This window comes from Chironomus tepperi, unplaced genomic scaffold (assembly GCF_022539635.2).
Source record: "Chironomus tepperi strain 1889 unplaced genomic scaffold, CSIRO-AGI_Ctep_v1 contig_424, whole genome shotgun sequence".
NCBI classification, from domain to species: Eukaryota; Metazoa; Arthropoda; class Insecta; order Diptera; family Chironomidae; genus Chironomus; species Chironomus tepperi.
The window spans coordinates 128,152-144,811 of NW_027226546.1; the positions used below are offsets into that span (position 1 = coordinate 128,152).

The 16,660-nt window shown below is 33.0% G+C and overlaps 2 protein-coding genes across 2 annotated transcripts; one reads left to right on the top strand and one right to left on the bottom strand.

Moving 5' to 3' along the window:
• Positions 1-789: 789 nt before the first annotated feature.
• On the top strand, positions 790-3,423 carry Apt1 (Acyl-protein thioesterase 1). The gene is made up of 3 exons (XM_070649376.1): positions 790-920; positions 1,256-1,801; positions 1,904-3,423. The coding sequence occupies exons 1-3, from the start codon at positions 865-867 to the stop codon at positions 1,986-1,988; spliced, it is 687 nt and encodes a 228-aa protein (XP_070505477.1). The 5' UTR covers positions 790-864; the 3' UTR covers positions 1,989-3,423.
• Spn28Dc (Serpin 28Dc) lies at positions 3,334-16,442 on the bottom strand. The gene is made up of 7 exons (XM_070649375.1): positions 16,277-16,442; positions 7,311-7,401; positions 7,008-7,250; positions 5,924-6,117; positions 5,727-5,865; positions 4,633-5,480; positions 3,334-3,693 (listed from the first exon to the last, which is right to left on the bottom strand). The coding sequence occupies exons 2-7, from the start codon at positions 7,385-7,387 to the stop codon at positions 3,527-3,529; spliced, it is 1,668 nt and encodes a 555-aa protein (XP_070505476.1). The 5' UTR covers positions 7,388-7,401; positions 16,277-16,442; the 3' UTR covers positions 3,334-3,526.
• Between the last annotated feature and the right edge of the window lie 218 nt (positions 16,443-16,660).

Here is a 16,660-nt window from a genome sequence, read left to right on the forward strand (position 1 = left end):
CGTCGTCCACCAGTCTCAAATATTTCGAAAGACTCAACCTTTGTGTTGCCCATTTATTAAAATGTGTACATCCTTCATTATCATGCAGATATTTTTGCAAATAAACAAACTTTCATATCTTCTTTACTGCCCTTTTCTGTCATCAATGCAAAAGATGTGATCATAATGCTTATTCATCCATAATACAGACAGTGTAAATTTTGAAACTTTATTGTCGAAAAAAGAAGTGTCAATACGCTTCAATAAACAAAAAGAAAGAAAGATAAATAGTCATGTTTTATCTTTTGCTTGCTAGTTTTATGCTTTCTCCTTCTTAAAAGTCTTTTCAGTGTTCACTTTTAGTCATTCAAAGGTACTTTGTGCAAGCAAAAGCATTTTACGATGAAGTTTTTATCATATTTTACTGTGATTTTTATTGCTCCTTTAGCTGCTTCGCAGGTATTTCTTTTGGAACTACGTGGAATTTATTGAAAAACATTTTGTTAAGCTATTGGTTACGTAAAATTTTATTAAAATAGGATTTTTGCAAACTTTCTCTTTAAAAATTGTTCGAAGCTTTTTCTTAACCGAAAAAATTCAAATTTTCCCGCAATTTTTCGTTTTCGATATTTCGAAATTTATTTCAAGTGAATTTTTCTCTTTCAATATTTATTTAATTAAAGTGATTTAAGAACAGTAGATTTTAACACACATTTCTGATTTCAACTTTAAATTTCAGTCGATTTGGTTGCTAAGAATAAAAATTGTGTAACGGTCGAAAAAAATTTAAAATTGCTCATTTTACTTCTACAAAATTTTTGTGAAGAAATTAATTTGCTAAACAATAATTCTTAAAATTAGTATAATTGGACTAGAAATTACACAATGGCATTGGCTGCAAACTACATTAGGAAGTCCGCAGATGTTGTCGGCGTTGCAAGGTAAGCATAAAAAGTGAAATTGATGTGATTTTTCTCAAAAGAAGAAAAAATTGATTTTTTTAAGTTCTGGAAATTGTTTTAAAGTTTTTTCACTGTATTTCCATAAAAACTAAGCAAAAGATCAATGCGAAACAATTAAATTATGTTAATAGTACATTGTAAGTGTTATAACACATAATTTTATTAGAATATTTTTCTAATCCAATAAAACATCAATTTCATACTTTTTTGCTGTATATCAGTGCATTTCAAGGCAAAATATACAGAATGTCAAGTACACTTGTAGAACTATCAAATATTTATGATGTCCTTTAATTTCCTTTATTGTTCTATAGAAATGGCAGAGCAACAGCATCAATCATCTTTTTACATGGCTTAGGTGATACTGGACATGGCTGGAGTTCCTTAATCGATGAAATTCGACCACCATTTATGCAATTCAACTGTCCAACAGCCAATACAATGCCGGTGACATTGAATTTAGGATTTCAGATGCCTTCATGGTTTGACATTCGTTCATTGGAATTTGGAGGAACTGAGGATGAAGCAGGAATTAAGAGTGCCGCAAGCTCTGTTCATGGAATGATCAATAATGAGATTAAAGCTGGAATTCCAGCAGATCGTATTATTCTCGGTGGATTCTCTCAAGGCGGTGCTTTAGCATTGTATTCGGCTCTAACTTTTCCTGAAAAATTGGCTGGTGTCATTGGATTGTCTTCATGGCTGCCACTTCATTCATCTTTTCCTGCTGCAAAAGTCTGTCCAGATTCATTACCTGTTCTTTTGTGTCATGGTGATAGCGATCCAATTGTTAATCATAAGTTTGGACAACTCAGTCATTCAATATTGAAGACTTTCTTGAAATCGACCCAGTTGAAGACGTAAGTGAATTAAAATAAATCCTAGGATTTAAATTAATCCTCTGGATTTAAAATAAATTTATGCCTCATTCACTAAATTTCATTATTTTTCATCCCATCCAGGTATCGTGGACTTGCTCATCAAAGCAGTCCTCAAGAAATCAGCGATGTAAAGGACTTTATTGATCAATGTGTTCCACATCCTTAAACACATTCATCGTATTACTAACATAACAAAATTAATAATTCACAATATTTGCAAAAAAAACACAATTTATTGAAAAGTGGACAAAATTTAGAGTGTGTATGAAAGTTGTCAAGATCTTTATGTTGTTTGAATAATTGTGTCAAAAATGAAAAGAATATTCCTGCAAAATAATTAAAAAAAATACACAAACAAAAAAGTAAAAATCGTATATATTTTTCTGAGAGAATCCTTTCGACAAATAATTAAAAATTAGCAACTAAATATTTAAAAATGAAAAAAACTACCTTAATTAATAGAAAATGTGAAAAATCAATTACTGAGAGAAATGTTTTAGTTTTGTGATGGGGTTTGGAGTTGACTGTGTTGTGAAGATGTGAATGCTGACAGTGAGATTTGTAATAGTCCTGCCAATGCAATTAAGAGGCTACAGTTTAATTTGCAATAAAAGATCAAATTCTTTTATCGTTCAGCTCCAACGTCCAAAATTTGGAATGTATAGAAAAATATGTAATCGGAAGCTATGTGGCATTTCTAAGAGGTCTTAAAGTCGAATTTTCTGATAGACATACCTAAACTCAATCTTGATCAAACTTAATTTAAATATTTACCTGGAAATAGCTACTTGAAATAACAGGAGCTCAAAACTAGGTAAATCTATGCATTTTCATCTCGTGCATTTACCACTAAACTATCGAGGATTGCTCAACAAACCTAATGTTGAAATGCATTACTAAAATACGTTTCTGGCCTAATTTAATATAAATATAAATATCCGATCCAATATCCCATACAAAATCGTTAAAAACTGTCAGATTAATCCACAATTCATCTCACCAGTCAATCCACCCCAAATTTACTCTTTATAGTGAAACATTGAGTGACTTTTTTATGGTTGATAAAGTAAAAATAGAAGAATCAATTTTTCAAATTGTGATAATTTAAGTGGTGAGCACGTCCTTAAATTGAATGATTATGAAACTTCTTATTTTTTTATGGACAAAAAATGCAGAGTGAAAATGTGTTTCCTTCATGTTTAACGATGTTCATTTTTTATTGTACAATCAGACTTTAAATAATCACATATTAGACATTTGAGACATAAAGTTGATCAGCTTGAAAAAAAAAGAGTAGAAAAACCTATTTTTTGACATGAAAATGTTTTTTTTTCTTAAATATCACGTCAGTAAAGTAATAAATATAATAATAATAAATAATCTTATTATCCTATCTAATTGCTTACACAGGTCCTCTAACAATGGGGCAACTGAAAATCAATATTAGTTATTTAATGATTGATTGAACTTGAAATTGCCAAAGCAATTAATTTATGATAGACTTTACACAATTGTATGGCTAAAATTCCTTCTTATTTTTTCTTTTATTTCCAATTTTTTGTAGAAACTTTTTTTTTTAATTTATAAAAAAATTAAAAACAAAAAAAAACACGAATTTGTCTCTAAAAATATATTAATCAATTAAAAGTATCACTTTAGGAAAAAGAAAACAAAAATCTCCTTTTTCTTAAATTCTTAATTCTATTATGGACCATTGCTTTTCTCACTCCCAGCTGGCGGCTCGAAGACAACACCGTAGAATAATGGAATCTTCGTTGTATCGTGACGAATCAGGAACATAAATGGCACATCTACTCGAAAAACTACGTTCGTTCCGGATCTGTTGAGTGTTACTGCTGTTGATGCACCACCTAAAACATTGGAAATAAGTGAGTTATTTAGTAGTCTAGATTAGTAGGCAACATGGCGTAGAAGATAATGAAGGAATGCCAGTTAGATGTCAAAACTGAGAATTTGTACAAGCTTTGTGGTTCAGTCAGATGAAAAGCCTTTTGTAGCAACCTAGGATCCAAGTCGGAGCATGGTTCCAGCAAGTAAGTTAGCTAGTATCTAGAATTGAAATTATTGACCTTACAGCCTTTGGCCGTGCCTCACCATCAAGGTATGCCGTGAATTGTGATTGATTAGCTGATAGACTGAGTGTCACTCTAACTACATCTCTGTCAGATGTACTTAATTTATTCCGTCTGACAACTCAATTTACAGCACTCAAGTCTATTCGAACAATTAAAACACCAATCAAGTCATAAGACTGTAGTCATTCTTCCCACAGCTAATCTTCCAATTAATTAAGTTTAACAATCTACAAAGTCATGAGAATAAACAAAATTGATGGCACCCCTGTGTCTCATGACAATGTAATTTGATATAACCTTGACCGTACATAAACAAAGTCAGACATGAAGTAAAATATCAAATTTCTTGAATTTTTACCGGTTTCTAACGTGATATGCAAAGTGGGTAATTAGTGATGTACAAATTAAAATCGGAAGATAATCTGTATTGGATGTACCGCTAAAACCGCATGTTCTCAACTAGAATCTACAGTTCTATACTTCTTCCTACAGAAATTCTATTCTACTTAATGACATAATCTAATTAGCATTTTCTTGTTTATCCACAAATCAGCAAATTCCCCCAAGACACAAATCATTTAAGTCAGTTATCGCCTAATTTAATATACATAATAATTCTCAGTAAAGGCAGTCAGTCGTTCAAATATTTGTATTGGTCTACAAATCTATATCAATTAGAAAATTGTGCCTAAATACATTGATTAGTCGTCTTACCTTCAGTTCCTTTCTCATTGATATTAAGATCAACTTTATGTATGACATCGTCAGCAAACACCTGTGGATTTGGTAACTGTGTCTGTCTTAAATGTTCCAATAGGTCAATCGGCGCCAATCTCTTAACTTCACGTTTAGTCTTTTTAGACTTCTTTCCATGACTCTTTTTGACAATTCGCTTACGATTGAAAAAGTCTTTCATGTTTAGTGGATACGGTGAGTCTTTATTTTCACTTCCAACTTTGTATGTAACTTCGCGCTTATTTCTTTTGAGTATATCAGGGAATGTAACTCGATGTGAACATCCGTCTGTCATTTTTGCACAATTTTCACTGGACATTACTGATAAATCACTCTCATTCTCTTGAAATAGTGACTTTACGCCCAAATCTTGTAAGTCTGATTTCAAATGATATCCAGACTTTAAATGCATCTTTGGAAATAGAATAACTGCTGTCTTTATTGTCATTTGATCAATCATGTTCTCAATCTTATCAGCAGTCAATTCCTTTTGGACTTGTTTTAAACGCTCTGTCGACGATTCCGATGGTAGAATGACATACATCGTTGTACAATTTTGCTTGTAGGGAAAACCCAAAATTTCAACATTAAGTTCCGGATCACGATAATGTGGAAAATGTCCTCCTTGTGCCATCAAATCAACCGTAATTGATTTACCTCCTCTACCGTGTGGATAAAATGGTTTTGGTCCCGTAGCAGCTTCAAAAAATGTCTGCTGCCATTCAGCTTTGAAATAGAGAGCATTAGCAAGGACAATTTTTGTATTTGGATTCATCACTTTTGGTACAATTTCGCTGATTTTTCCGTGTGTATTTTCGCTCACCCAACTGTGTATAGGAGAATGAGATGGGATTGTAGATATGGAAATGATAGAACTAGAGTGTGGCTATCTCAAAAACGACCGTTAAATTTGTACAAAATTCAAATTTTTTTTGACCGTTAATTTTACTTTTGTTGGTAACGTAAATTTTTATTTCAAAATAAGTTAAGTTCGAATTTTTCGACAATTTAATTTCGAAAAACTCGAATTTGAGACGTCCACACTCTGGATAGAACAACAACTAGTTACTTACGCATTAATAACTTGTGATGCCTTTCCGGGATCATTCTTAAAATTCAATGATTCAATATGACTTCCATACATTTTCTCAACGACTTCCTTATATTCATTTCGAATGGATATATCACTTTGTACGAATATTCCATTAGCAACTGTAAAAGGAGAATAAATTTATTCAAATAAGATTTTTCACAATGAAATTAAATTTACCTTCAATCTTATGCTGAGTATAATTTACATTTTTATCTTGACGTCTTAACGAATTTTCTATATATTGCTGACTTGCCTGCTCTCTCCAATTTGTAATTTTTCTTTTTGGATTTACGGAATTTAATTTTAAATCTTTTATAATTTCTGCAAATTCTTCATTGATGTCTTTTGATGAATAATTACCATAATTCATGCTGTAACATATGTAGAGCGTATTCTTATGTTAGTATATCAAGTTATAATGGGATTTGATTCAAGAAGGAATAAAGCGTGAAATTGAATCTAAGAAGTCATTCAGATCAAAGAACATGGAATTGTATGTTGGAGTATTGTAGTGTTTTGGTAGCCATAGTAGGAATCTAAGTCGTATTGCCCAAGATGCCTGTGTAGAGTGGAATCTCGGGTATTGAGTTATTTATATAGACGAATCTGCCAGTGCCATAGCAAAGTCTCTGTTACCGAATGTTAAGACATTAGATCAATTATTAGTAGTATCGATTTCGTGAGTACGTGAGTTCGAATCCCACCAGAGACACCAATCTCTCAATCATTACGCAGTGTTGTCGATATGACAGGATTCACACACAACGTTCACATCATTACATTGTACAATTTAATAGAACTTAATAATCGATATTTGATGGGAATCGAACCGATGATCAAAACTGACAACTCTGAAACTGACAGATTTCATTGTTAAGTCATTAGATCATTATGGGGCAGAAGGACAACTTATGTGTCATTGACACTTTAGTGTAATAATTGTAATGCTTAGACTTGCCGCCATAGCTACTTTAGATCATATTCCACTCCGACAATACACTATCAATTGACACTATGGAGTTACAATTTACTCAAAAATTCAAAGTTTCACGACCATTTTGTTATAGTAGAAAGGAAATATTCTCAGAAACTGTAGAATGACTCTAGAGTCCTCGAATAGATTTGATTCACAATAGATTGACATCATTCAAAAGAACAAGTTACCAACTGACTACCTTAGATTTTGTGTAACATGACACCACGACTTTCATTCCTTCCGGAAATAAGCAAAACAAATGAAAATTCCTTTTTTATCACTTACGCTTCTTTAAGCTCATTAAAAGTATTTCCTTTTGCCCCAAGTAGAACAAGTTGCAATGCAGAACCTATACTAATTGGCGACATCACTTCAAAATTATTTGAACTTGACGACAGCACTTTTGATGTTAGTTGCTGTGATAAATTTAATACACCTAAAGCTATTTGATTTGCTATTTCAGTTTTGCTGTCAACTGTTGATGTTTCTGATTGCTGCTTATTTCCATTAATCTGATTCTCACGGGATCTGCAGGAAATAAATTAAATCAATCAATTATTTTGTGATTAGACAATTAGTTATACTAACCTTCTGCTGTCACACAGGCACTCATCAGCAATTATTGACAGGAGTAATAGGAAAATTAATTTAAATCTATTCATCATTAACAGCTAAGCACCTGCAAAGATAGGGAGAAATGACGGTTCATTGTTATTCAATGAATTGTAAAGCATATTTTATATTATGAATCAGCACAATTGCCTTGACAGTGAACTTTCAATTTCTTTTTCATTTATAAACACTCCTTGTGTAATTTATGACGGATTTTTTATTACTATCTGCATTGATTACAAACTTTTTCTTTCATTCCGCTTTGCTATTTTTAGCTCATTGTCTCTTATTGTTTCGAACAAATCTCGTCAATTGACAGCATAATCTTACTGTCGTGACAATAGAGTCTTTTGTAATTTATGAGATAGTATTTGAGGAATTTTTATGGGGATGGAAGAGTTTGATGTAAAGGAGGTGGATTGATAATTAAAATTTGATAGTAAGTTACATTCGAAATCGCACACAGTTTTCAATAACACGATTGATGTATGATCGTAGATATTGACAGTATTGACCTAAACCGACGTATTGTCTGCACAATTCAATGGTTTAGGATAAATCAATACAAAACCAAAAAGAAATGCTATTCAAAAGTTAACTGCAATTAGGTTTCAGCACGTTCGACATTAGATTGTCGAAAAATTCGAACTCAACTTATTTTAAAATAAAAATTTACGTTACGAAGAAAAGGAAAAATAACGGTCAAAAAAAATTTGAATTTTAACGACAAAATATAATTTTTGGAGAAAAATTAACGGTCGTTTTTGAGAAAGCTACACTCTGGTAAATAGAAAGCCATAGGTAGTAGGACAATGTGAAACTCCACTCGAATCTGACTAGACATTCTCAAGAATCGAGTCAGAATTTCTAATCGAGTCGGCTAGCCAATAATTCATATGACGTCACAACTGCGATAAAAGACTAGGCCTGTCGTATTCAGTTATTCAGAATATGTAAGCAATTGATCTGGTAATCCAAACAAACAAGGTTTCATCATCGAGTATATACTCTACCTTAGAATTTCCCACTAATGATTCACTAGTGATTCACATCACCTCATCATTAACAAATTAGGTCAGATATCCATTGTTTCATCAGAATCATTCATCTAATTGACACTTATTCAACCAACGAGGGCAAGAGTTATCAGGGTGACAAATGAAAACATTGACACAAAAAAGTTTGTTATTATTTCCCGGAAAAAGTGGAATATGGATGACTGAACTCTTTATACAGTTGTTGATTGATGATATAATGCTTTTTTTACAACTTGCATAATTCCTCCGCAATTTGTTGACAAATTTTCATCGTAATTTATTGACCCCAGTCCACAAAACTTTTTTTGGTTCATTTCCGAGTTGGACGATTCATTCATTATCAAAAAATATGGATGGACGATGTTGTCATCAGAGTGTGGCTGTCTCAAAAATGACCGTTAATTTTTTTCAAAAAAAAAATTGTTAAAATTCAAATTTTTTTTGACCGTTACTTTAACTTTTTTTTTCGTAACGTAAATTTTTATTTTAAAATAAGTTGAGTCCGAATTTTTCGACAATCTAATTTCGAAAAACTCGAATAGTAGACTGATATACTCTGGTTGTCATCAGAATTACACTACAAATGTTTTTCAATACAAAACCTTAATTTTGTTCTCAAAACCCACATTGTGAGCAAAAAAAAATCATTAATAATTGAGCGCATACAGCACGAATGACACCAAAAAACTCATCTCACTGTCATAAAAGATATAAAATATTAACATAATCATTAAAACAAATACCATAAAAATGAGACGACACTAATGACGTTGATGATGACGATAATAAGAATTTTACACTCGAATTAATAATTTCATAATTAAATTGCGCTCAAAATCTTCAATGGGAATTTCCATAGTTGCAGTTATCTGTAGCTGCTTCATCTGAATAAAGCAAAGAGCATTAAATAAATTGCTTCTCATCCATTTAATTCTTTTATTTAAATTTTGATTTCACTGTATCATCAAAATTAATGGCTCTCAATGAGAATCCTCTCATCTAACTGGTCAGAAGAAGAATTAAGATTATTATGACTTAAATGAACAGTCAAATTGATTTGTCTGATTGCTATCCAAGTGTTTAATGTGGCTGAAGAATGATTAACCATTTATAGTTGTTCAAATATTTTGATTTATCATTTAACAATTACCCTTGAGTGAAGGTTTAAGTCGACTACTGCGAAATTGCTGCTTGATTCGTAAGAGTTAATAATAAACATTGCTATTTTAAGAATAACTTGGAAGAGTTCTTACAGAAGTTTAAGGTTAAAGTTATAACATTTAATATTACTAGTAAATTTGCTTTCTATCCTGTCAAGATCTCTATTTACCTAGTTCTTTACTGTATTGTGGATTAAGATCTTAATTGCAAAGTAGCTAACGAGTCTTAAGCACAAATATAAATTAAGTTCTTTACTGTTTTGTTTTGAAAATTAAAGATTTCAAGCTGTGATTTGCTATAATCAGCTAAACTTTATGTAAAATTCTTGCAATTCAGACTCTCCCTTTATGATTTGTGCAGACGTAATTTGAAATTTAAATAACCGTTACATTTTATTGAAATGTTGTTTTAGGAAATTCAGGCTTCCGACTAAATCTTCTTTGTGTCAGATCTCATTTGGTGTCAAACGGATTGAAAACATTTTTCAAGGCGCTGTTTAGACACGTTTTTATGGAGTTTTGTCTTCAGATTGGTGTCATAGCTGTGTCTTAGTGACTATTGTTACTCTATCCTTGGTTAGCCCGAGAGGACAAAAATACTTTATAATTAGTTGGTGATAAGCTAATGTCCAGTTGATGGTTAGGTCTACCGTATATTTGTTCACTAGGTTAAAATCCCTAAGGGCTCTAAAAGCTCCAGAAGCTACCTGGCGCAGAACAGTTATTAAAGAATGTCAACCTTAACGTGCGGACAGAGTCAGATTGAAGGTATTTTGCTGTAACCTAAGGTCCACAAAGAAGCATGGTTAGAGTTAATAAGTAAGTGACCTTTGTCTTAAAAATGACTAGAAATCAGGCTCCACGATGCCGTCAAGGCAAGTACGTGTTCTAATCGCGGTGTAGTGATACCCTAAGGATCTTGTTACGTTATTCAGCAATATACAGTGTCACTTTAAAATAATCCAATATTCAAACTACCATTTGTCTGATTTCCGAGGAAACAAATCATTGAAATGAGCACCAAAAGAGAAAATGCACTAAGAACAGCATCAAATCAGCATCAGGACAGTTATTAATATAGTTTTTGTCAGCAAATTTAAAGTGCTCTATAAATTTCAAACTGCATAGCTGCACATAATAAAATTAATGTTGAGAATTAAACAGCATCAAATGCAATAAAGTCAGGAATTTATTTCCACTTACTTCTTCTCATATTAAAACCTTAAAAAATAACTTAACGCTTACAAAAAAGTGTAAAAAATGTAATATTTTTGCACAAAAAGAAAATTCCATCTTGTTAAATTAAATTAAAAAGCTCTTCTTTATACATTTTACAGAACTTTTTGTTCTCGCTTCCATTTCTATAGTCTTTAAATTAATGACATGAAGTGGAAACTATTACATTCGCTCTTGCCTTGTCTGTTAAATTTACTCTGTAATGGGAGGATTCTCGTCGTACGCTTAAATGATCTTTAATACAGACAATGTTTTGACTAATTTAATAAAAAAGATAGTGCTTTAGTCGGAAGGAAATTCTATGTCCTAGAGCGTTTATACATCCACATCCACCACAACTTTTGTGTGCTTATGTAAGGCAATGCCTTGTTTGTTGTAAAAATCTCATTAACATTAAATTTTGAAGAGTTTAAAATTTTTCATTCATAATTATAATAAGTCTATTGTTTTAGGCTGTTTACTTGTCGAGTGTGAAGTCAGGAAGAAGATAAAAGTCTATTTTGACGACATCCGCATAAACAAATGGAACAGACTGTGATTAGGCGACCTTATGTCTAGTAATGAACTTGACATTTGCCATGGAATGTAAAGTAGCTTGCCAAAGAATGTCAAGTAACTTGCCATAGAATGTCAAGTAACTTGCCATAGAATGTCAAGTAACTTGCCATAGAATGTCAAGTAACTTGCCTTAGAACCTCAAGTTTAGACATTCAGTCGACTAATCGCAGCTTGTTCCAATCAGCAAAAACTAGATATTTGTAAGGAATAGTCGACTTTAAGCATAAAATTTCCTTAAAAACCAACCAAAAAACCCCAAAGTTGTTTCCCCTTGCCACAATTCAAATTTACAACATCAACAAAGCTTCTTACATCAACGAATGAACTTCCTTTAAAACTTCTCTTCTTCATCAATGTTGACATCGATAAATTCGCAAGCTACCCTCATAATTCAATGATTTCTTCCGAATTACAAAACTTTTCAACATAATTTAAGGCTTGCTTATCATTTGTAATCTTTCGTTAATTAGATTTAGTCAAGTTTTACACCCTTAAATGATTTATAATGAAGGACTAAGCTGTTGTTAGGCAAGGGATTGAGTAATTTGATGTTTGATATCTAAACAAAGTCTAGCTTGATTCTCATTAGGTCATAAGATGACAAAAATACCAGATAATATGCAATTCAAATACCTTCGGAATTCCCAATATATCAACGTAGTATTTACTTTAAACTAGTTATGCTAATCGATATTTCTAAACTGATGTTTCACCAGCAAATGACTGTAAATAACAACACATCAAAATAAGATTGCAGGTATAATAACAAAGTTTCTGAATATTTACCCAAATATGTATTTAGCACTTAAATAATAATGGCTTTCAGGGCAATGATCTATAAGACAGACAGGGGGTTAACAACTCAGGTGACATAGTTTGTTATATTTGTCATTTTTTGGTCATTTTGTAAACGCTTTTTACTGAGTTGCTCTTTTGGTTGGTTGGTCAAATCTTCGACCACTTCTACGTGTCAATTTTGTCAAATTTGGTCTAGTTTTTTCTGACTTTTTTCTGGTACTGCTCATCTAAATTGTCCGCTCACTGCTTGGGGGCGTTGTAGTATTCTAAGAAATAAAGCATGGTTGTTTAAGGCAGAATTGGCAATAACTCTATTGTGGAGGCGCCTCTACTTGAGTCCGGACTCCATTTGAGGCACCTCTTTTTGGACTTTTAGAGTTCAGACTCACAAAGTCCTACCCAACTCTGATTTTAAGTGCTTTTGGGTTGGATCAGATTTTGTTGATGACAAAAAAGCACAAGGAAGGTCCAAGAACTAGTAGAGAGAAGCAGTCGATGGAGATATTGTAGCCATTTGGCATCGGTAATTGCGAGACAAAAGCTAAGGAATGAGCCAGATTTACATCTAAGCAGAGCTCGAAGTCGACTCGGATTGTGTATGTAAAAGCCGAATTTAGTCGACTGCGTTTAAGCTCTACATCTAAGAGTCAGATGTACGTCTAAGGAAGGTCATGGATAGCAATTGATCTGCACTAACTTTAAACTCTGGTTTGAGTATTATTTAGGTTGCATCAGCCTAAAGGATTCGAACCTTAACCTCTACTCACTTCCTGTCTAAATACCAACTGTTTCCTCAATTTTCGATCTATTTTAATACCAAAATAACCCTCATAAATAGTGCCTGAAACCAGCATTTAAAAATAATTTCATTACCATTATGTAAATCCAATTAAATAACTTATATACCCAAAAATTTTGCAATTTGTGAATCAACACTTGAACAAATAAAATCAAATTAACGTTAAAATTGTCATTAACTCGTTAAAAATTATGTTTACAATGAGTAAATATTTTAAAGCAGATTAGCTTTTCATTCATGCTGTTCGACATTATCATCAACAAAATAAGTTCAAGTGCCAACAAAATTATGTGAATCATTACAGACGAGAGAGTCAAGTCTGAATCACTATTATCAAACAAAGTGTCGCACTTGTGCTTATTTGTAAAGTAAAGTAAAGTAATTACACATAAAGACGACGTGAAAATCAAGCATGTACAATAATTACGAATAGCTACATTGTATTTTATTTAAAAATAGCAAGCAGCAGCAGAAAGGTTCTTGCAGTACTAAATTATATAGCACACGACATTACTGTATTAATTATAATCATAATCATCGTCTTATGAAAGGAACTGAGAATTTCTTTACAGTATAATCAACTTTTAAGTATGAGTAATGAAGGAAGAAGGAAATGCAATGTAAAAGACCTAATCAGATGACACAAACAGTTGAAATTCTCGTTGACTGCTCAGCAAGCGCTTCTTATTTATATCTTTCTCTGTCATGTCCAAAAGAACCAGTTTTTTACGTCTTGTGGATATTGAATACTCTCGTGATATGGACGATATACGTGACAATTTTTGTATTTAAAAGCTTTTATGTGGCAATGGCCGAAAAATTGAGAAGAGAATTTTTTTATTAATTGATGCTAATTTTTTTAAGTTTTGAGATTTTTAATTTTGCTTGTGTTGGCCATACAATGTTAAGTGCGCCGGTCTGACTTGAAATTGTAAGCAGTGTTAATTACTTGTCGTTGACGTAAAATGTTGATCATTGCAAAAACAGAAAAAGTCCATTTGGTATATTTAGACAAAAGACAGGCATATGATTAGTTCTGTCTAGGCCTAAACTAAGGTAAATACATGAATGCCTAAACTAATTTAATGTATTGTTCAGATCAAGGTTTAGCTAGGGTGGTCAGAGGATTTTCGCAAAAAATCGGGACACTTTTAGAAAAAACCGGGACATTTTGAGCAGCAGCAAGGTAGAAAAGTACAGCAGCGTCCCGGCAAAAATACAGCAGGTGGCCGCCCTAGGTTTGCCTGATTGTCAAAGACAATGCTTTTGTTACAAATAACTGTAAAGTCTGACTATCGAGAACTTAGTCCACCAAAAGTATAGAGCGGTTTTAGAACAGCTTCTTTGATAACAAGACTTTCGGATTTTGTGTATTGGTCCACATACAACGGATAAGTGCTGGGAAATGAGCATTGTATAGAGAAGGTTTGAAATATAATTAAGAGGGCGTAGGTTCAAGTCCTCAGACAGTATTGCACTTGGTATTGATACAATTAGCAAAGAACAGCCATCAATAGAGTCAGTTTTCAACGTCATCTGGAAAAGGCTATGGTGCACAGTTGATCTGTACGGCCAACGAAGTAAGTAAGTCAAGGTTCGAGTCTAGAACTCTAGTTGTAGTAAGGTTTCGAACAATTACTGCCAGTTACCTTCAAATTATGACTATTAGTTGCATTTTGCTTACATATGATTTGAAAAATGACAATTGAAATATCGCTCCTGCTTAGTTTCGAACCCATGACTGAAATTTGCAGTTAATTAAGTTTCGAAGTAGCAAACCGTTCCGCCATCGAGGCACTTTGATCCACAAATTAAAATTGAGCAAATCTACGTATTAAATAAGAAGTTCAATTTTATCAATGTTAGGCATTCAGAAGAGGTTTTAGGACTGTACATCAGAGCATCAATCGTAGTTCCCCGATTTGCTTTAAGAAAATCCAACATATGATTGTATATTCTACGTATAAATTGCAAATCCTACAAAAATAGAATAAATTGTGCTTCCACTACAATTCCAACAAGATAAGAAGCAACAGCACTTAAATAAAAATTAGCTCACTGTAGTAGCAGCAATCAACAATAATAATATGATTTCAAGGCATTTAACTCAAAATATTTTATTGCAAAATATAGAAAGCATCACTACATGCACAAACTCCACAAACTACAGAAAGGTCGAAATTCAACAAACATAAAAAAGAAGCCAAATAAATTCAAAAAATAAACTTTTGCATGTTTATAAACAAAAAACACAAAAAAACTTCATCCCCGGAAACCCAACAATAACAAAAAAAAATATTCTCAGTACAGGTATATCCATATCCAATAGCAAGGTGCAATCTGAGTTAACACAAACAATACGTCAAAAGCAATATGCTGGTACTGGGAATTTCCCATATATCTCTCACTCTCAATGTAATGTATACAATGGATGCTCCTATAGAATTAATCATTTCAGCCTGACTGATTGATGCCTGATAGAACACATGCTGAATTGTTAATGAACATATGACGCGCATTTACATCAAAAAAATATATTTTTTTTGTTTTGCTTTATGTCAGTGGTGGACAACCTTTTGTTTTTAGTGGGACACCTTGTTGGAGCTGAAGTTTCTGAAGTTATTGAAAGATAGAAGAGTCTATGGACCTTCTCCAAACGCAGAAATGGGCGCAAGGGGGGTCCAAGTCAAGTAAATAAGTAAATAGCACGTTGTTGATTAGCTTCGGCTCAAAACCGTACACGACAAACGGTTCATGGAATTTTTGAAGCATTTTGAGTGTGCCGTGGTAGAAAGGTTGCACGCCACTGTCAATTGACGTTCTATAAACTTGGGAATCGAGCCCCATGCGCCCCAGGGTAGTTATTAAATATGGAACACATTGATGATGTGCCTCGGTCCAAAACCGTACACGGCATGTGATTCATGTCATTTTTAGACATTTGTGGCACCACAATGGTGTGCCGCGCCATACAAATTGCCAACCACTGCACTTATTTGAACACTAAACGTTGGAATGGAGCCCCGTGTGCCTCAGGCAAGGAAGTAAGCTTAATAACACCTTCTGGCCGAATCCGCACACGACATGCGATTCTCTGAAATTTGTGACACCACACTAGTGTACCGCGACACACAGGTTGTTTACCACTATCTTTATTTGAACTCTAAACGCGGCAATGGAGCCCTGTGCGCCATAGTCAAGTAATTAAGTAAGTAACACCTTATTCATGTGTCTCGGCTCAAAACCGCACACGACATGCGATTTGTGGCAATTTTGGAAATTAGTGCCACAACATAAATGTGCCGCGACATAAAGTTTGCCCACCACTGCCTTTATTTGAACTCTTCGACTCACCCGTTGTTATCACTAAAATTCTTATTTTTATATTTTTATTTTTTTCGGAAACTTATTCCCGAATGAGGAAGGAACAGATGAATATAAACACAAGAGATGATAAAAAATTTTTTTATTAATTTGACTCGCTCACTGGACACGAGCTAAAATAAACTAACCGCACGCACGCCACAAAGTCGACTGAATGAACTTTTTTTTTAAAAAATTCATAATATTAAGCATGTATCAAGTTTTTTTTGTTGCCGCAGTCACATTCAAGTGTAAATAAAAGCGTATATGTAGATTGTGTTGAATATTTAGAGAGGAATAGAGAGGAACTGCTCTCTGACTGTCTGTAACTTTATATTGTGTATGTAAATTTTTTATGGTAAGCAACTTTTGTGT